Source organism: Nannospalax galili, unplaced genomic scaffold (assembly GCF_000622305.1).
Source record: "Nannospalax galili isolate Female #2095 unplaced genomic scaffold, S.galili_v1.0 scaffold553, whole genome shotgun sequence".
Classification (NCBI taxonomy): domain Eukaryota; kingdom Metazoa; phylum Chordata; class Mammalia; order Rodentia; family Spalacidae; genus Nannospalax; species Nannospalax galili.
Genome location: NW_008336313.1, coordinates 5,898,548 through 5,920,637, shown reverse-complemented (window position 1 = coordinate 5,920,637; position 22,090 = coordinate 5,898,548). Strand labels below are relative to the sequence as shown.

The window sequence follows — 22,090 nt, the reverse complement described above, 5'->3', positions numbered from 1 at the left end:
AGGAAAGCTGTAGTTACAAATTTAATTTTGAAAGTGATCTGGCACATTTGCTAATGTATTAAAACTTATTGATATATTAGCAATTAGTCTTGCCATTACTAGTACCTATTAAATTACTGGACATAAATACAAATTTGTAATGAAATGGATCAAATCTAATTAATACATGTTTTACAAACTTGGGAAATTTTTTTCTTAGGAACATTTCTAAAAGAGTATGTTTCTGGTCTTTGAAAAATATTAAGTACTTTCACCTCAGCAATCCCTCAGTTATCTCGAAGGCTTTGAGAGGGAACTGACACTGATTCTAACCACTCCAACAGCTATCAAAATATCTGAAAGCAAATCCTGAATCCATCACTCTAAAGTCCGCCTTGGAAGACAAAAGAAAAATAAGGAGGAACCCAGTAGAGGGAAGCCCCTGTCAAGAAACTCCAATGGACTCTCATATGAACATTTGAAAATTGCCCTGTTCTGACTTTTTCCTAGTTCCCTGTCTAGCACTTGTAATGCTAATTACTCTTGCCTTTACTTCTCCTTCACATCTCCTATTCAGGATTCAAGGACATTCTTTTCCCCCTAGAGATAAGTTTTGTAATTTGGGAGTCTTTTAGATAGACCCACTGAAGAGGTACTCAAATTGTCTCACCCTGCATTCCTGTTCAGCATGGAAGAAGCCAGAGCAGTGTGTGTCCTGATCTCCTATCCACAAGCTGGGTAACCTCTTCAGAGGATGGTGTGATAAGAATAGGGTAGGAATTGGCTAGGCAGTTAGGGTAAAAAGACCCCAAAGAAAAGTAGCCAGTTTCTTGGCTAAAAGTCAAAATGTCCTTGGGCCTCTTAGCAACATATTCCATTCCAAAGGCCAAAAATGTTGAAAACTTTTGGGAGCTTTTATCTAATCCTAAAAGATTTTTAGGGTTATGTCTTCAGAGGGGGTAATGTGAGAGTAGCCAATAGCCCCATAAAAAAAAAATAGAAGAAAGAGTACATGAAGTTATCAGAAAAAAGTGATGGGAGATATGGGAGGAGTTGGAGGGGAGGGAGTGGGCATGGATTTGATCAAAACAACTTATGTGCCTATATGAAATTCTCAAAAAAAATATATTTTTTAAATATTTTATTATTTTTATTTTATGTGTATTGCCTAGGTGTAGGTGAGTGCACCCATGTCGTGTAATGCCCGCAGAGGACAGAAGAGGCTGTCGGATCCCCTGGGACTGGAGTTACAGACAGTTGTTAACTGCCATGTGGGTGTTGGGATTTGAACCTGGGTCTTCTGCAAGAGTTCTTAACTGCTGAGTCATCTCTCCAGCCCCAGTATTAAGTATATTATAGAAATGTAGATTATACTTCGCTAATGCTTTAAATCAACTTACATTGCGAAAAAAGAAAAATGTTTGAGGTGGTAGGTGTATACTTTAACTGCTTGGAGTTTTAATCTACTTTAAGTGTGAAAAGTTTCATATATTAAAAGTTTATTACTTAGAGATTATGGGTTGTATTTCATGGGGTTTAATATTTCTTTCAATTATACCAAAATGTAAAACTAACAAATCTTTTTTAAGGATAAAGTAGCCAACATTTGGTGCAGTTTTAGTGTTTTTCTGAAGATTAAGGACATTTTGCCTCGTCACATCCAGCTAGCAATCAGGTAACTAATAATGAGTTTATACATAGTGTTTCATAAGATAGTTTAGTAGTATGTCATTTATCTGAATGAGCTGTCCATTAGTGACTTGCCACTTAATACGGTAAAATTTTCCCATCCGAATCATTTTATGTGAACATTTTTCCACATTTCCCCTAATTTTCTTCTTTAAGTAGAGCATACACTAAACATGATTTAAGATTACCTTCAAGAGTCATGATTTTCACAGGTGTATCAGCCAACATCAGCCAGAGAAGTAGAATAAGGGGGAAGTGGGAAATTATTGTGTGTGCCTGAGCTTACTCTAAGGAATTGGCCTATGTAGTTGTGGAGAGTTGTGGAGGCTGGCTAATCAAACCAGAAATCCACAAGGCAAGGAATGTTTTGGGGAGAAGTGTGACTGAGCCGTCGCTGCTGTTAGGGAAGGCCCAAGTTCTCTTTAGAGGGGCTTCCAGATTGTTAGGCCCGCAGGACAAGCACTCCTTTGATTGACTTAACTGAACAGCAGAGGAGTACTTGGTGTTGGAGATGGGTGTTGCCTTTCTCCTGGGCTCCAGCTCTCAGCATAGCCCTTGTAGCCCGCTCTAACAGGGAGCATGCAGAAAAGGAATTTGGGGACTTCCTTTTAGCCTAGTCATTTTCATAAGTTTGAGAACTGCCAGTGAGGAAATGAGGCTACTTGTCTCATTTGAGGTATTGGCTACATGTACTTTCAGTAGGAGCTGTGTCATGGGGTTAAGGTGCTGTGTCTGGTTCTCTGGATCTTCTTCCCCCCACTTCTGAGCCATCATGAAGCAAAGCTTTGGTAGCTCTCTCTCCCTATAACTTGTTCTTTCTTACTCACCAAGGACTTGAAAATCAGATAATCAACTTTTATGAAGTCAAGGGCAGAAGGCCTCTCCTTGGAATCAAGTTTATGAATGTTTGTGTGAAAAATACAGCATTATTTATGCTTGGTTGTGTTTTATTTTTTAGTATTTAGTAACTGATTTACAATTGTATATATTTTGTCTTTTCTATACATGATATTAAATGCTAAAATAACCTAAGCAATATTTAGTATTTTGTTTGGTTTTGCATTATATCAAAATCATGTGTATTTCAATGTGTAGATTTTATTTAAATGTATTTAGTTTTAAATTTAATAAATAAAAATAAACAAATTTGATGAATAATGTGGTCCATTTTAAAAGATAATTTTAAAGCTAGATTTCTATTTCTCACAGAACACACATTTTATTCCTTTTCAGTTTTTGCTTTACATTTCTGAGCTTGCTTCCTGCATGTATAAAATTGACACTCCAGCCCTCTTCCAAAGTATTCAGATTTACTCTGGTAAGTTTCTTATTTTACTTAAGATACTTAGTTCTTACTATAACTGATACATTTTTAAAACTATCAGTAATTTCTTATTTTGAATAAGATTGCCTGGGTTAGAAAATAAGGCACTCATTATTTGGCGAACACTGAGCACCTTCTGTGCTTAGCTGCACTAGGCTGGGCAATCAGGATCCCTCAGTTTACTTCAGGGTCTGCTGCTTTCTGTTTTCTTCTGGTTAATGAAAGACCACAGAGAAGGAAAGAGTGGTGATAACATGTGTAAATAATTAGGCTGTCACTAGGATGGCATTAAGTTCTGTCAGGTCCAAATCAAGTCTTATGATGACATGGGAAAGGGAGATATCTTGGAGGAAGATTCTAGACAGCTGCTAAGCAAGTGGGATTTCAGCCAGATTTTGAAAGCTAGGCAAAATTTGGAATGGTTTTATAGCAGAAAAGAATTTCAGGACAGAAGTGAGGGCTTGAGGTAGGAGAAAACAGGGAACATTCTGGGAATGGATATAAAACAAAAAATTTTTGTACAATAGACACATGCATAAATAATAAATCATAATGGATAACTGTAACAGTGTTAGAGATGATTACTTTTAGAAATTCAAACTAGGAAAAACATTTTCTCTCAATTTCCTAATTTTATCTGCTCTATTTTAAAGCAAGCTACTGTGGTTTACACAATAATTTTTTTCTTTGTTTTTGTTTTGTGATACTGTTTTAAATTATAATTGTGTATTTCTGAGTTTTAAAGCCTTTCCCATTATTTTAAATGTCTTTTCTTTTCAAGCAAGTTTGGTTGAATAAGCCTGCAATTGAGTAACTGATAGTATGATATTTTTGGTTGGAGATAGAGTCTCCCTGTAACCCTTGCTGGCCTATTTGGACCAGCTGACCCCCATCTCGTAGAGATCCACCTGCCTCTGCCTCCCAACTCAACGTTGGGATTAAAAGTGTGTGCTCCCATGCCTGGCCCCATAGTATGAATATCTCTATAGCAGCAAAATGAATTCTGTGTAACTTATTCAGGTAGTATTAACTGTGGACCCTGTCATGTGCTGGTCCACTTCTAGGTGCTGACACACAAGGGTAGGACAGATAACAGCCCTACTCTTTCGCTTGGGCCCTTTCATGCTAGTGGCAGGAGAACGACAAGAATCTATCAACAAAATATTTGGGAGTGATGATGAGTGAGTGCTGTGAAGAAAATGGAGGAGGAGCACGCAGAAGCCCAGGGCTAATGCAGTAGGGATTCTTTGAGACTGGATCTGGTCTGTGTTGCACAACCTGTCTCTGAACTTGAGCTGGATGACCCTCAGTTTCCTGAGCAGCAAGGACTACAGGTGTGCACACTGTGTCAGCGAAGGCATTACTTTAGTATGAGTAAGGGGAGCCTTTTCAGAGTAATTGAGCCAAGAGATAACCTACTAGAAGATAATTACAAGACCTGGGCTTTGACTTGATTTAAAAAAAAAAAAATCCTTAAGACAGGAACATATTTGAGTTGCTTCAAGGATTAAAGAGGTAGGAATGAAGTGGTTTGGGTAAAGCTGAGTGAAGGAGACAATAGCATGAATTAGAAAAGGAAGATAGCCAGATCTCACAGGTGTTGAGATACATTGTAAGTGTAATAGGTGGTCAGTGGAGGATTGAAATTGGGACCTTACATGAGCTGACATAGCTGTTTGAAGAGTAGACTGTAAGGGGCAAGAGTGCTACCAGTTAGGTTACTAGACTAGGCCAGGTGTAGCTTAGCTCGCTCTAAAAGGGGAATGGAGAGAAGTGGATGGACACTGTCTAACAGAAGTGTCAGAGATAGGATCCACTGATGGAGGACATGTTTAGGTGTACAGACAGTAAGTCAGGATTTTTTAAGCAACTAGATCAATGTATATAGACAGATCAAGTAATTTATTTAAAACTCCAGAGAGTAGATGAATTTATAAAACATTTAATATATTTTATTGGAATACACATTTTAAAAGCTGCAATAGGTTTGTTTTTTCAGTTTTAGATTTTGACCCTTTCGTCCTTCATATTTAACTTTTTTACATTTATAAATTTTTTACATTTATAAATTTTCTGTGTAACTGTGCACTTATATGTGTACCCTGGTGTGAATACAGAGATCAGAGGACAACTTAAAGGAATTGGTTCTCTCTTTTTTCAAAGTGGGTTCTGGAGATCATCAGTCTTGGCAGCAAGGGTTGTTACCTGCTGAGCCATCTTACTGGCCCCATCCTTTTTCACTAGTTTAGTCATACTTTAAGGGAGAGTAGGGGTATGATTGTTAAATCTCCTATATCTAGTAGTTTTATTAGTAACTGAGTCTCACTAAAACTATTTAGATGGTCTATATTATATGGGGAGTCAGGGGAGCACCCACAGTAGCCAGCTCTCTTCCTTCCACTATATGGATCTTGGGGATTGAATTCATATTGTCAGTCTCCGTGGCAAGTACCTTATCCCCCTCACCAGCCCAATAATTTTTTTTTAATTTACATGTTTAAATTTGGTTAATATTATGGATATTCTGTATTTCTTTTTTTTAACCTCTAGGTAATAACTGTAGTAGGCAAACTTTGTTTGAATGATTTTGATTAAGATTTATAATTACATTGATATATTTTGCAAGTTATCACATCTTATTCCATACCTTCCTTTTTTCTTTTGAAGGCTAGCTGTGCACTATCATTCTTTTTATTTTCTTTCCAAGTGCATGAAAAGTCCATTCTCTTGGTGTCATTGTAAGTATAAGTCTTTGAAGTATTCATTTATTATGTTTATTATGTACAAGTAAGTTCATAAAAATGTTAACTTAAATGCAAAATAAAACCGTACCAGTGTTTTTGCCATATCTGTGAATGATATATGAATTATTTTACTTGATAAAATGTATTTAAAACCAAAAGAGTTGATAAATTTATTACTGACATATTCTTCTTCTTATTTCTCTGTATTTTCACCATACTAAAAAAGCATGTCATTCACAGAGGCTTTCCTTAGTTTGGAGCCTGTTTGTCCCCTTTGCCTCTATGGGGTTGTTTACATGTTACTTCCCTTGTGGGCTTTTTTTTTTTTTGTCCCCCCCCCCCATTTCACAACCTTTAGCTGGTTTTTAGACTCTCTTGGCAATCCTTAACCAAGCTACTTTAAGAGCATTAAAATTTTTCTGCTCTTTATAAAAAAAAACACTGGGTGACAATTGGGATTAGGTTATCCTAATAGTAAAATCATATTAGCTTTAGAATACCTTGAAATACCTCATCCTCCCCTAGGTCAGTCCTAATTGCTACCAATATACCCAATCCCGTGCTCCTGAGGCTCGTGGAAAATACCTGTACAGAATGACCAGTTACGAGTGGAAAACGGTACATTTATTAGATGGAGCTCTGGCTGGAAGCACTGTGCTGCCTATTTGGAAGGCATCCTTGCCTAGAGCTCAGTAGTTGCCTGTCACTGCAGATTGGGAGCCCATGTCATCCCCTGAAGCCCAAACCTGAGTCAAATCTTACCACTTAAAAGTATTGGCAGTACAAATTTTGTAGGACCTTGAAAGGGATACTAGAAACTTTGCTTTGATTCTGAGGGAAATGGCAAGCCCAGGCATGGTTTAAACAGGTGAAGGGGTGAATGAGAGGTTCTGAGGATGTAGGGGGTTGTGCTGCTTGGGAGTGTATTTTAGCATATATACCTTGAGGTTAAGAGCTGAGTTATATTCATCTTTGTATTATTTTTACAGCAGTGCCTATGTGTAATACAGTTTGATTAATGTTTGGATTTGGTAACTGCACATTGAAAGACTTAATGGGAAAGAAGGCTCAGGAAACCATATTAATTGAGTACTTAACTATGCTCTTGCTAATGAATCCATTCTGGTTTAGCATGTATTGAAGCAATGGGCTGGAAAGTCCTCTAGAATATTCTCTTAATTTAGTGGTTTTCAATCCCAAGCTTACGTCTCATGCCAGTTGACATGGAGAAAAGCCATCTTTCTCAGAAAGGGGGAAAATGCTCAAACCTTTTGGAGCATTTTTAAACATGAGAGCAAAACTAATAGTAATAACAGCAATTATTCAATGGCCTTCACCCTTAGATAAACTTACTTTTGTTACAAGTATGTGGTACTTGTAGAGAGTTCTTTCAACTACGTAACAGTAAAAAGTATTATATTATTATTTCCATTTATACATAAGAAAACAGATGCCAGGCGTGGTGGTGCACGCCTTTAATCTCAGCACTCCAGAGGCAGGCGGTAAGTTCAAGGCCAGTCTGGTCTACATAGTGAGTTCCAGGCCAATTGGGGCTACAGAGAGACCCTGTCTTAAAAAGAGCCCCACCCCCCCAAAAAAAGGAAAACAGATTAGTTATTGGCCCAACATCACACAGTAAGTGGTAGAGAAGAGTAGGATTAGCTGCCTTCTCCATGAGCAGTGGAATCCATAAGGCTTTGGACAGGGAAAACTTTGGTAGATGACCCAAAACAGCTGGATAAGCCAGTGGCTCCATTTATTGCCACTGTGTTTCCAATTCTACTGCTGTTGCCCATTTCGTGGAACCTCTTACTATTCAGTTTTCGTCTCTTCTTTTGGTGGACTATTATCAACTTGTCCCCCTTTATCATCCATGTCTGTTGTTCTTTTGTCATTTTTACAATAATCTTGCCTGTCCTAACAGAGCAGCAGTTGTCCAATTCTTATGAGTAGTTGACACTTCATCTCTTTTAGATTTAGTTTGGACTGTTAGAAAAATGAGTCAGTAGTCCATATGGAGAACTGTTTTTTTTTTCTTTTAAACTATCTGAAAAATCATATAGGTAGGATATATTTATATATTTTCCAAGCTAGAGTGAAACTATATTCTGTAATATTAAAATACTTTTTCTTTGTCATTTTAGACCAGTTTGCTTAGTTTTAAATGAAATTCCTTTGATGTCAACTTGGTTTTTACTTGTGTCAACATTTAGGTGAGTCAAACTAATTTCCACATAGTATTTTCAATATGACTCTTAATAAGTTCACTTAAAAATTTTTACAAAGTGACTATAGTTTAAATTAATGCTTAATTTTTTATTTTTTTTTCCTTTACAGTATGCTACCTCTTCTATTAAAGGATGAACTCCTAATGCCGTCCATTGTGACAGTGGTGGCATTTTGTACAGCTTGTACCACTTTCTTTCCAATATTTGAAAAGACTTCTGAAGAGGAATTGCAGTTGAGACCCTTTGCCATTTCTGTGAGAAAGTGCTTCCCGCGTTTTACGTTTCTTCCCAGAATTATACATTATTTGGTAAGTTCAGCCTTTTTTTAAAAATTTTTTTTATTATTTTTATTTTATGTGTATGAGTGTATTGCCTGCATGTGTGTCATGCAATACCCGTGGAGGTCAGATGAAGGCATCAGATTCCCTGGAACTGGAGCTACAGATGGTTGTTAACCACCATGTGGGTGCTAGGAATTGAACCTGGGTCCTCTGCAAGAGCAGTCAGTGCTCTGAACCACCGAGCCATCTCTCCAGCCCCCAAGTTCAGCCTTTTTTTAAAAACTTTATTGTGCGTGCGTGCGTGTGTGCATGTGCCCATGCATGCATGTGTAGGTCAGAGGATAATTTCAGGGAGTTGGTTCTCTCCTTCTACCTTGGAGGGTTTTGGGCACTAAGTACAGGTTGTTAGGCTTGCCTTAGTGCCTTTACCCAGTCATCTTGATGGCCCTGTTGCTCAGTTCTTGAGCGTATATTTTCTAGTGTGTTACTATTTTTTCAAATTAATGAACTTTTTTGTTGTTGTTGAGGATACAGAGTCTCATTCACTATGTAGCCAGGTTAACCTGGAAGTCATTAGGTAGCCCATACCGGATTTGAACTTTGTTCCTCTTGGCTTAGATTCTCAAGTGCTAGTATTAGCCCTTGTGCCACCACACCTGGCTTGAGATACCTTTTAAAGGTTTCTGAGATACTATTCCTATAATCTGTTTTAGTGGTGCTAATAATATATGCAAATTTATACAACTATCATCATCACCTAATTTTAGATTATTTTCATCACCCTCCCAAAAGAAAATTCCCACCATTAGTTCTCAATCCTTATTATACCTTCCTTTCTAGCCCTAGCCTTGGACAACCCCAATCTGCTTTTCGTCTCTATAGATTTGCCTGTTCTGGATATTGCATATAAGTACAAGTCATGGTCAGCTCACGCTGCTGTAACAAAATGCACAGACAGGATGGCTTAAACAACAGAAATTTATTTCCTCAGTTTATTTCTGGGGGCTGGAGACCCAAGATTGAGGCACCATCAAGGTTGGTTTAGGTGAAGCTGCTGCTCCTGGTTTATAGATTAGCTACCATCTTTTTTGTTTGCTTTTTGAGACAAGGTCTTACTATATAGCTCTAGCTGGCCTCAAACTCATAGAGATCTGCCTGCCTCTGCCTCCTGAGTGCTGGGATAAAAAGGGTGCCCTACCACACCCTTTGATTTTTACCTTCTTGCTTTGTGGTCTCTACTTTGTATGCAAAGGGGGAGATTATCTCTGGTATCTCCTTTTATTACAAAGATACTAGTATTACTGGATTATGACATTCAGTCTTAGGATCTCAGTCATAATTGTCTTTTTAAAAGCCAGTATCCAAATACAGTCACATTAGGGTTCAGGCTTCAACAAATGGATTTTTTTAATAAACACATATATATGTATCTTGTATGTGTGTGTGTGTGTGTATGTGTGTGTTTGTGTGTATGCGTGCGTGCATGTGTGCATGCATGGCCATGGTATACATACAAAGGGCAGAGGGCAACTTGGGTGCAAGCACCTTTAGTCATCTAGCCAACCCTCAACATGTAAATTTTGAGGTAGGGCACAGTTGAGTCTATAACACAGAATCATAAAATGTGGTTTTCCATAGCATAGTCATCCATATTATAGTATATATCAATATTTAAGTTTCATTTTATTGCCAAATTATATTCTATTATATAGGTGTACCACATTCCCATTAGTTAATGGACATTAGATTGGTTTTGGCTATTAATGAATATACTGTTAGGAATATCTGTATACAAAATACACTTAAAAATTATTTTATATCATATGTATAAATGTCTTGCCTGCATGTATGTGTGTTGCCATGGTGCCCTTGGATTCCATGGAACAGGAGTTACAGTTGTTAGTTTCTATGTGGATATTGGGAACCTAACTACTGAACCATCTCTCCAACCCCCTGTGTACAAAATATTGAATGCACATGTGTTCATTACCCTTAAATACATACCTTGGAATAGAATTTCTGGATCTTATGGTAATTCAGTGCTTAATATTTTCAGAAATTGCCTGTTTTCCATAGTAAATCCTGATTCCATATTCCATGAAAAATGTGTGAAGATTCTTGTTTCCAAGTCCTTGACAGCATTAGTTGCTGTCTTTTAATTATAGCAGTTTTGTTAACTGTGAAGTGGTATCTCATTACATTTAAATTTGCGTTTTTCTTTTTTAATATTTTATTTATTTTTATTTTATGTGTGCTAAGTCTAGACAGGCACATGACTTATTTTCAAAAGCTCACTATGGCAGCTACGTGGAGGATACTGGAATCCATAAAAAGACAATGGTGCCATGGGCTGCCGTGGCAGAGGAAGAGGTTAGAAGTGGTTAGATATTGAATGTGTTATGATGATTCCTGGTGTTGTGGAGGAAGCTCATGAGTGGAATCAGAAAAGAAAAGCAAATTTGAAAGGCATTTATTCCTGACAGTAGCAGCCAGCACCTTTCAGGCTGGCAATAGGACTGGTACTTTTCAAGTTAGAAATGAAGACACATTCATGTGTTCAAGAGGGGAAAAAAATGAACTAAATAAAAAAATGTTAACACATTACATTTCACAATGCATTTCATGCAGAAAAACCAAGCAGAATGAACAGAAACCAGGAGTGCCACATTGCCTTCAGTGTCCAACATTCTAGAACACTGCAGAACTTCCAAAGCCAGAGGGCTGGCTCATGGTGTGGTCTCAGATGAGAGCTTCTATATCAGAACTGGTGGTTATCATCATGGATATCAGAAGCCTATCTTAGACACATTCAGAATTTTCTAAATAGGTTTTTACTTCAGTTTTTGGTATTCCTTGTTCAGTTTTAGAGCTCTCAATTTTAGTGTAAATCACCAGATCCAAAAGTTTCTAAACAGACTTCACTATTCAACTGGGAGTGGTTAAGTGCATCCATGTCCAATGGTCTGATGCTAGAGAATTCTGCAGGTTAAAGTCTTTCTTAAGAGAATGAAATTCAAGAATATTATCAATCAGTTATATAGGTTCATGAATGAAGCAAAGTGTTTATATCATGTATAAACTTTAGCACCACTTTCTGTGAAGTAATTTTTTTTTTTTCCACAAAATCAATCTCCTCCAGAGGTGTTAGAAAGTTGAAGTTTCCTTCAAGGAAGAAAGAAAAAAAAAAGGAGGCAGGAAAATCTTTAATGCTGTTACTTTGAAAATCTTTGTACCTAAAACCATGAGTTGTGTGACTTAGTGGACAATTTTCTATTCAAACTAATAAGCTGAAAAGTATATACAGATGAGAATACTGACCTCAAAGTAGACACTTTGGAAGTTATTTCTGTATTTTAATGGTGTATTACTGTTAAAAATTTCTATTGAATCCTTGATAACTATACAAGCAACTAAGGAAAATCAGTGTCTTAAAGTCATTCTTTGTATTTAACTACAGGATTAAAGCAAACTTTTTACAGATGTCTAAGAGTGTAAGTCTGCCTTCGTAAAATGAAAAAAATTAAAGAGATATAATTAAGCAACTTCTAGAATTATGCCTAAAAACGTGTAATGGCATGTTTGAACTGGCAACTCAAATATTTGGGAGTGCAAAGAGTTAAACAGCCCAGGACACATATCAGACAAGGATAAAAGCCATACTCATTGAAAGATGAAGGCTTGGTGTTTTATGTGGCATTATTTGGGACAGTAAAGGTCCATTGTAACCCTACAATGTCCTTATATACCAATACTAAATTTATGAATCTGGAATCAGATTAATTTAGTGTGAGACCATGAAAGACAAGACCATGTAGGATATATGCTATATTTATTTGAAATATGAAGCATCCTTTATAATGGTCTTATTATAGTTATTGAAAATTGTATGCTAGGCTGGGGAGATGGTAGCCTCTCAGTATGTATGAGGCAGACACTGGGAATGCCTCAAGGAAGCTGGCTAGACAGCTGTCTGAAGTGGCGAGCTTGAGGTTCTGCAAAAGATCCTGGAGAACAATCAAGGAAAACAACTGACTTCAGCCTTGGGTTCTGACTTGCCTGTACACACACATGTACACACCATATATATGCAAAAAAGTATAGTACCCATTGAATTAAAAAGATAAAAGTTTGGCTGATAAGATGGCTCAGTGGTTAAGAATGCTGGCTGCTCTTGCAGGACTCCAGTTTGGTTCCCAGCACCCACATGGCACTTAACCCATCCTTAACTCTGATTCCAGAGGATTGGTTGATGCCCTCTTCTAGCCTCCGTGGGCACCAGGCACACATGTGGTGCACTTTATACATGTAGGCAAAACACCTATGTGCATAAATAAAATCTTAAAAACAAAAAAACAGGTTCTCAGGCCACTGAGATGGCTCAGCAGGTAAACGCGCTTGTCATCAAACACAGTGACCTAAGTTTGACCCCCCAGGACCCACATGGTGGAAGGAGAAAACTGACTGGCAAATTGACCTCCATGTGCATACCATGGCACACATACACCTTACCCACCCCCATGATAAAATGTTCTTAGGCTTAGCTTCATGTAGAAGTTTTTAGAGAGTTTAACAATAGGTATTCACATTTAAGGCCTTCCCTTAAATTCTTAATTTGTCTAGGGTATGGCCTATACATGGAAGTTAAAAAAAAAAATCTGTCAGATAATCCTAACATTAAAGCTAAAGTTGATCTCTGTGTGTAGAACAGTTTGGGCACTGCCCTCCAACTCTTATCTTCAGTTCTGCTCATTTAATAACTACAAGTCAATGTTACCAGTACATTTCAATTTCACCTTCAATACCGTTTTCCTTTACAGTTTTTTTCTTCGGTAATCACCATGGTCCTTCTGACGATTTTGACTGTCACACTGGATCCGCCTGAGAAATTACCTGACTTATTCTCTGTATTGGTTTGTTTTGTGTCCTGTATGAACTTCCTGTTCTTCTTGGTATACTTTAACATTATAATCATGTGGGAGTCCAAAAACGGAAGAAATCGGAAAAAAATCAAGTAGCTATATTCCCAAATAAATCCAATCTTTTTGTTATGTATAAATGAAATCATTTTTCAAATCATGGAGTTATAGAGAAGAACATGGTGAAAAGGCATGGTTATTTACATAAAATAAATGTATATGGAGAGCAAAGGCCAATGGAGGCTTTTATTTTCTAAAGTATTACTTGGTTAAAGTACACTGTAATTTTGGTAATGTTCACATATATTTAAGTCTTAAAATAAGAGAAAAATGTCCTAGTTGTGTGTGGTAACTCAGGCCTGTAATCCCAGTACTTGGGAGGTAAAAGCAGAGGACCTGGAGTTCAAGGTCAAGGTCATCATCAGCTACATAGTAAGTTTGAGGCTAGCCTGGGCTACCTGAGACCCTGTCTCAACAAAAAGGAGAGAGAAAAATGTCCTTAGTACCAGTATTTACTCAGGGAATATACTCTATAAATTACGATTTTTTGAAAAAAACTGCAAAATAGAGTGAGCTTCTTAGAAGAATTAAGTTCCTTTTTCTTTGTACTTTAGCATGCATTTCCTTGTTTAGAAGTTATATCTCAGGGAATTAAGTTTGTTATAATATTCTAAGAATACAGGATTACTTGATTGCATTTTTAAAAGGGACTTTCTTAAATACATAGCCTGAAGTCTTTTTAGTTACTCATGAGCATTAGTCCAGAATCATTCTAAGTCAAACTGCCTTATGAAGGATTTCATCTTCTTTTGTTATGATCTGGTTTAAGGTTTCCAGTGGCACAAACATTTCTTCACATCATGCTTCCTGTTTGCTTTGTCCTATTGATATGGTTATCACTTCCAATTAGCAGGAACCCATCTTTACTATAGTAGTCAATTGGTTTAAAAAAAAAAAAACCACATATTTTATAGTTTCTCATATAAAGCTGTTTCTTTAGTCCCTGATAAGTCATTAAATGACATATTCTAAAATGGTAAAAGCTAAGCCACCTAGACACAAAGAAAATTTGGTTGTGGACCTGGCTAGCCACAGGCTGATGCAAGAAGGTATGTATTTCTCAGCGTGATAAATGAAGTGACTTCATGTGCATAAAGACTCAAAGGGCAGGTCAGCACAGAAAAGTAAGCAGCCTTGATCGCTGCCGAGTCAGCAGGAACACCACTGCCCATGGTCTCTATCTGTAACCACTGGGCCCAGATGACAGCATCTTGGCTTACTGGCTTAGCTTTATTTAAAAATGTTTTCTTAATAATAATATACTTGAGTTTATTAGAGAATGTTGATTTTAATTACTGAAGTTCTAATTTACAAGAAATTCAGTAGATCAACATTATTATTTGAAGAAAATAAAAGTATTAAACATTAATAACACATTCATTTTCCTTATATAAGTAAATTCTTTCAATAAAACACATTTTTCAGATGATGTAATCATACTGAGTTACATTATAGCTTTTAAGGAGACTTACAGGAAGCAATATAAGCCAAGTACCTCTCATTTCCATTAGAAAACAGTTTAAGAATGTACTTTGGGCTGGCCTGGTGGCACACATTTGTAATCTCAGCCCTTGGTAGGACAAGGAGGGATTTGAGGCCAACCTAGACTACCTAGTAAGCTCAAGGCCAACCTAGGCTACATGAAACCTTATCTCAAAAAACAAAAATTAGATATAAACAACAACAACAAAAAATGTACTTTAAGCTTGAAGCAGATAGGTTCCAAAATACTATAAAAACTCCAGCAATGAAATTCCGAAGCATTTCCCTCAGCTCATCTCAGGAAGGGATATTTTAACAGATACTTAGGTAATACAAAAATATTAAGGACAGACTTCTCATTTTCTTATCTGTCAAAAACTGAACAGTCCTATGTTATTTTCTGCTACATTTTAGAGGGAAGAGGCATTTTGAAAAATGCAGTATTCTCCATTGCTAATATACTTGGGTTTGCTTCTTAAAGCAATGAAGAAAATAGGGCTCGATTTATGTATCATATGTGAAGCATACAGAAGTCATTTTCTCTTGAGGCCCCAGGGAGGGGAGAAAAATCCCCGATGTAGCATTCTGTCCAAATGATAAACCACAACTAAGTGAGCAAAACATTTACAAAAGTCAAAGCAGCGAGAGAATCCTCTCTGTCCATAAAAAGAGAGCAAGAGATGGATAGGTTGAGGCTAAATAATGGCTGGAGCAGCACAATGGTTTCAAGTCTCAATTGTCTCTCTTCTGTTATGTTCATCAGATGATCTGGGCCAAGTATATGCCCTGCACCCTTCCCCCCATATAAACATTAGTTTTGTGTGTGGATCTTTCTGCTTTGTCCTTCATGTGGCCTCCAAGAGTGATAAAGCGAGAGTCATCTGATCTACGGTGAAGAGAAGTGGGAAATGATTCTTAGCAGACCCAGCTGTTCCGCAAGGCAAGTGCTCAGTATATCAAGAGGTCAAACACACAGTAACAGCATTAAGCACATACCTACATGACTTGGATTACATAGGAAACCAATCTATTCATTAACCCCTTGTTTTCTAAATAATGTAGATTACTTTGTGAAATGTTTTGGCTTGTGTCCTAGGATTAGTTTTCAACAATCCATTTTAGTATATTTTGAGAATATTCTACTAGGATAATTGTCCAACAAGGTATGCTGAGCCCACAGATTATATTAAAAAGCCTCATTTAAACAGTAAACTCAGTAAAGGCAATTGTGTTGAATAGTTGATTGGATTGTTAGTACCTATGCTTCTTCTACTTGAGGCAAGTAGAAGAACAGCATTCCTTTCCTTGCAGAAATGGTCGAGTTTAGGGGTTTTAGAAACTGCTATCAAGATGTGGCATATTCTATAATTCCCCTTCCCTCTTTATCTTGATAACAAAATAGATGGTGACACAAATAGCACAGAACCATGGAAATTTAAGCTAATGTTTCCAAACAATCTGAATGGGATCACATGCTCCATAATAATGTTTTTTCTTTAAAGTCACTGAAGTCTTGAGTTTAAACAACTTCGCATATAAATGTCTGTACTGAAAATGCAATCTGATATTTAAAATGCATTTCATAATTTAAAAAATGTATGAAACCTTAAAATTCTCAAAATATTTTTCTATATAACATAGAAAGTCCCTAGAGTATAATAGTGGTCATCCCTGAGATAAATTAATAAACAGCTTTTGAGTGGGAAAGCTGGTACCTGGTTTACTAGCCAGCCATTCGGTTTATTGTGAGTTCTAGGAAAGCATGTAACTCTACAAAGGCAGAGCCGTAATTCTATCCACAAATGCTAAAAGTATATAGAAATGTATACAATAGAGAATATAAGTCAAGACTGCTGTGCACCCTGGCTCACATTAAAGGATCAAGAAGAACTATATTATTTACATTGAGATTATCTACTGGTGTGTGTAGAAAGTTTAAATTAGCTGCAAGAAACTTTATCTAGACTTGCACCTGCTTAGTGCTACGGATTGGTATTTGCTGGGCAGATTAATTACACACATTTCTTTGGTTCCTTTAAATACGATCAGGCAGATGCAGAAGTTGTGTTCATGGTGGGTGCATTTCTTCTAAGTGCCTGTAGGATACAGAAGGTAATTGTTACATCATCACAAATTAGTTTCCAAATTAACATATATCTCATATATCACTTAAGAAATGACTTAAATACCCACTTCCCTGTAATTTGGTACCTAGTTTATTTAGACACTGGTAACCTTCCATTTGCTTATTTTTGAGTCCTCTGATCAAGATTAACTCTCATATACAGTATGGCTATTCTGACAGCACTCTTCACCTGTGTGAAGATACGTGAAATACTTTTTTTTTTTTTGGTCTTTTTGAGACACGGTCTCCCTGTAGCCCCAGCTGACCTGGAACTTGCTATGTAGACCAGGCTGGCCTTGAACTCACAGAGATCCGCCTGCCTCTGCCTCCCAAGTACTGGGATTAAAGGAGTGCGCCACCACACCTGGCTTTTTTTTGTTTGTTTGAATTTTTTTTTAATATTTTTACTTTATGTGTGTGAGTGTATTGCCTGCATGTATGCAAGTGCACCCATGTCATGCAATGCCGCGGAGGTCAGAAGAGGGCTTCGGATTCCCCTGGAACTGGAGTTAAGGACGGTTTGTAGCCACCATGTGGGTGCTGGGAATCGAACCCAGGTCCTCTGCAAGAGCAGTCAGTGCTCTTAACCCCTGAGCCATCTCTCCAGCCCCATGAAATACTTTTAAGACAATTTTGAAATTCTAACATGACCTACTGAATTTATGTGTCTTTTAAAATGTGCCTTAAGGGGGCTTCCAGCAGGCGTTTCCTCCAATAGCTGCCAAAGGGAAAAAAGTTTACTAGGACAGATTCCTATCAGTGTGTCCCACTGGGGACTCCTAGTGGTGACAGAGGCTCTTATTTGACTTCAGTATTATGTGAGGAAGGACACTGGCAACTGATGGCACAGTCCCACGAGCATGTGACTCTTGCTCCTACTTGTTTACATCAGCAGTTAGAAGTGCACAGTAGTGGGCTGGGAAGATAGCACAGTGAGGAAAGTACTTGCCACATAAGTGAAGACCTGAGTTTGGATTTCTACAACTCACATACAGCTAGTAGTGGTAGTGCATGTCTGTAATCTCAGCACTCCTAGATGGGAGGCAGAGACAGGAGAAATCACTGTAAACATGCAGGCCAGCTAGCTTGGTATATGGAGTGGTGAATAAGACTCTGTCTTATGGCCAAAGACTGACACCCAAAGTTGTCCTCTGATCACTACATGCTTGCCGTGGTACGTATGCACCTACATCCACAGACATACATATATGCATATACAGATTTTTAATAAAACAGTAGTACATAGTGGACCCCTTTATATCTGCTTGTTTATAAAACCTACACATATGCTACTCCCCATCTTAGAAGATGGGCTGCAAACTTGATAATCTACTTTTGCTAGCTCTTCAGCCTGCTCTTAATTCTTATGGAAGATTTTAATAAAGCACTTTAGGGTTCACTAATAGCTGTGCAGATTACTGATGCAGTTGTCAGAACTGACGTTAATACTATAACAAAAAGCTATCTATCTTTGATTAAAACATTACTGTGCAGGCAATATTAGTTAAACTATTTCATTTATTCTCATAAGGTTCTATCGGAGGTCCCATTTTATAAACAAGTGTTAGGGGAGCTTAGTACTTTCTTTAAGGTTATATAACTAAGTAGGTTGTAGAGCTGGTACTGAACATTTAATACAAATTGAACCTCCCCCCCTCCTTTTTAGAGTAATGTCATATTCTGCAAGAAAATTTTATCAGTTTACCATTTCTTTGAACTGTTGAGAAAGACTTTGAGGTCAAATCCAGGATCCAACAGAAAGAAATGCTCAGTCAGCACTGTTTATTGGTCATGGCAACCATATTCTAGACATACTTTGGACACTGCCATTTTAACCTTTGCTCTTGGCCCATCTCTGTCTAATGAAAAAGGTCTGATTAGATGAGTCTGGTGACTCTCAGTGTTGTTCTGAACTAGCCTTTCCTTAGTCTTGCTTTCCTGGTGTTAACGTTGTTCTATCTGCATATTTATACAGCCTATCAAAATTACCCTTGTTTTTGGAGCCAGGAATGATAGTACATCCCTGCCATCCCAGCACTTAGGAAGGTGAGGGAGGAGGACTGAGGTCCACTTGGGTTACATAGTAAGAACCTGCCTCAAAACAAAACCAATCCCCCACCCCAAAAAAGAGAGCCAGGCCTGGTGCATGCCACTAATCCCAGCATGCACTCCAGAGGCAGAGGTAGACAGCTGTCTGTGAGATCAAGCCCTTGAGGCCAGCCTGGTCTACATAGTGAGTTCTAAGGCCAGCTGGGGCTACAGGGAGATCTATCTCAGAAAACTAAAACAACCCCCCCCCCCAACCCATTTTAGAACTCTCAGTTACCTGGTAAAGCATCTATTACTAGGGTATAGATGGCCTCTGGACAAAGATGATCTAGAGTGGAATTACTGGAACGAGTTTCCTTCCTTCTTCTCCCTCCTATCTCTCCTGCCCACCCTCCTTCCCTCTCTTTTTAAGACAAATTTGCTATAAAGCCCAGGCTGGCCTTGACCTTGTGATCTACTTCAGCCTTTCAAGTGCTGGGATTACAGTTGTTCATAACCATTCTGGGCCAGAACTGGTTTTAAGATCCTGAATCTCTAACAAATTACCTCACCATCCCATCTTGAGTTGATCCATTTCTGTTGTGAATTCTGTCACATTGCTTTTTCTTTATTGGTGCTCACACTAGAAAGCAATGTTTATAATCCTTATCAACTTCCCTTGCTCTACATATCATGAAAGTGTGACAGTCTGGTCAGAATCCAGAACATTTCACTGGTCTGTATTTTATGAATATTACAAATAATTATTTTTTTATATACCATTCCTATCATGTGTAGTTTCACTATTACTGCCTTACCTCAAGTCCAATGGGCCCTTGTGCTTGTAACTTCATGTGGTAAACTGAATGACTGACTACCTGTTCTCATGCCAACATGCAACATGAACAGGGAACATTTCTATGGTCTTCACAGATTTAGAGATTGAGCTTTCCTCTCAGGTTCACTATGGTACACAGAATTTTAAGCTTGGATTCAGTGCGGGTTCCACTTCTGCTTTAAGGCATAATCCATGTTATTTTCCCTAACTTCTACGAATGGACTTGCCCTGTTAGACATTATGTTTCTCTACTAATCAAGCTGATAGCTTGATCCTCATTGGAGTTGAAATCCTTCCAAACCAGCCACAACATAGAATGAAGTCTGGACTCATGATTTAGTATAGCTCAACATTCTTTGAGCCTTCTTATCTAAACTATTGCTAAATCATATCACTTCTGAGTTTTAAGCCTGGTTGGGTGGTGTAAACCTTAGAAAGGCGGAAGAACAATTTTGAGAAGGAAATGATGAAATATGTATATTTGGGGACCCTGTATCACAGGTAAGACTGTGGGTTTTATTACTCAGGAAAGGAGGTCACAAATAGGTTTGAAAACCTTCAAAATGTAGATGAAATTATGAAGAAAATACCCAAAGTGAGGAAGGTAGGTAAAAGCAGAACCCAGGGAAACATTCAAGGTGAAGTCATTCTTTTTCACTTCTCACTACAAGTTGTCTGATAGTTCAGTCTTCTTTTTTCAAGCTTCTTGAAAGTATGACTCAAATCAAAGACTTCAGAGAACATCCCTAAAGTATGATGATCTCTACTAGAACCTATGAACAGAGCTAATCCTAGTACTTAAGTTTCCCCTAGGTATATGAATGCGAGACCATCATATACTAATGTGTATGTTCATCTGCTGACTACAACTATGTATTTAGAAATAGCATCTCATAGTTCTCCATTGGGATTTTATGGGCTAGAAATTTTATAAAATGTTTAAACTGATAATGAATGAGTACATGTGTTTGTGTGTTACATCTGTACCTAATAGGATATAAAGTCCTTAACCATTAGTGAAGCCTGACATTTATAGGTAACTTCCTGTGCTGCTGTCTGGCACTGGACTCCGCAGTATGCTGCCTGTCCTTTTAGCTGATTCTGGGGTCAAGGTACTTAACCTCTTTATGCTTCCGTTTCCTCTCACCTGTAAATGAAAGTACTAACTGTATCTGTCTTCCAAATTGCTGTGTAGATTAAATGGGTGCCTAGCCTTCGTAGCAGTGCTCATTAGCAGTGCCTAGCACATAAAATGCTCTTAATCATTGTTATAAACTATTACTTATTGTATACAACAGAATGACCATCTTTCTTTGACATAGCTTTCTTTGAAAATGTTTTAAGTACTGCTAGTTAGTTGAAAATTAGTCACTTGTAGAAGGTATTTCCAGAGAAATGAATTTTTTAGACTATAATTCATTTTGCGTTTGCTTTTTCGTAAGTGATAGTAGACAATATCTAGTTAGCATCTAAGAATCTTAATATTGATGCCACAAAGCCTGGGATACTACCAATTCCTAATGTCAACTCTGAGTTACAGGTCTACTAAAACACACTACATGCCATACTGATATAGATTATATGTTATAATTAGTTATTAGAAAAACATCTTTACTTGTATTGCTAAACAATAAGAATTGTTTTGAAGAAAAGCTATAATATTTAATTATTAAGTAAATCTCATAATGTAAGTAAAATGTTTTCATGTGAACAGAACTGAAATTTGAAAGTTAAGCTGAATTAGAACAATGAAGCAGTTCCCCAGTTTAAAATGAACTTTTAACTGTCATAATCACATTCTAGATGAAAAAGAAAGATTTTTTTTTCCAGAAAATAGTTCAAAATAACTTGTTATACTATCTGACACAGAATGGTGAACCAAATGAAATTAAAATAACCTAAAGTTTTATTTTACATGATAAATAAGTGTGATTTAAATTCTTATTTCAGTCTCCTACAGGTTACTCTGCTTCTATTTCAGAATATTCATTTTAAAATCTATTATAATAGCTAATTTGTTATAGGCCTTATATATTATACTGCTATATTCTACAGTATAAAGACTGTTAAGTGTAATACCATTGCTATTATACTCTTGTGCTTCACTGTGATTACTATGCTGGATTCTATGCTCCTGAGGGCAGGGCAATGTCTGTTTTGTCAGGGTATCCCCAAGGCCTGAGCAATGCCTAACTGTTCTATAAGCAGGAAATTAATGAAGTATATGAAGAGCGCAATTATAAGTATTTGAAAAAGCTTAGATAATTCTTTAAACAATTCTTAGACTAGCCATTCATTCATTCATTCATTCATTCATTCATTCATTCATTCATTCATTGCACTGCATTAAGGACCTTTTAACCAGGTCCTAGGCTGGTGCTCTACCACTGAAGCAC

At 37.3% G+C, this 22,090-nt stretch overlaps 2 protein-coding genes across 5 annotated transcripts in view; one reads left to right on the top strand and one right to left on the bottom strand.

Annotated features, from left to right (window-relative positions):
- The window catches only part of Alg6 (ALG6 alpha-1,3-glucosyltransferase), a 75,558-nt gene extending 59,674 nt beyond the window's left edge, over positions 1 to 15,884 (top strand). For all 4 annotated transcript variants that reach the window (XM_029562512.1, XM_029562513.1, XM_029562511.1 and 1 more), the window contains 6 exons: positions 1,569 to 1,654; positions 2,902 to 2,986; positions 5,660 to 5,730; positions 7,881 to 7,949; positions 8,074 to 8,272; positions 13,063 to 15,884. In XM_029562512.1, the coding sequence (XP_029418372.1) occupies positions 1,569 to 1,654; positions 2,902 to 2,986; positions 5,660 to 5,730; positions 7,881 to 7,949; positions 8,074 to 8,272; positions 13,063 to 13,260 (708 nt within the window). In that variant the 3' untranslated portion in view covers positions 13,261 to 15,884. The remainder of the gene's footprint in view (positions 1 to 1,568; positions 1,655 to 2,901; positions 2,987 to 5,659; positions 5,731 to 7,880; positions 7,950 to 8,073; positions 8,273 to 13,062) is intronic.
- Positions 15,885 to 16,030: 146 nt separating this feature from the next.
- Itgb3bp (integrin subunit beta 3 binding protein) overlaps positions 16,031 to 22,090 on the bottom strand; it is a 61,261-nt gene continuing 55,201 nt past the window's right edge. Inside the window, exon 8 of the mRNA XM_008831077.2 lies at positions 16,031 to 16,799. Coding sequence (XP_008829299.1) covers positions 16,792 to 16,799 — 8 coding nt within the window. The 3' untranslated portion in view covers positions 16,031 to 16,791. The remainder of the gene's footprint in view (positions 16,800 to 22,090) is intronic.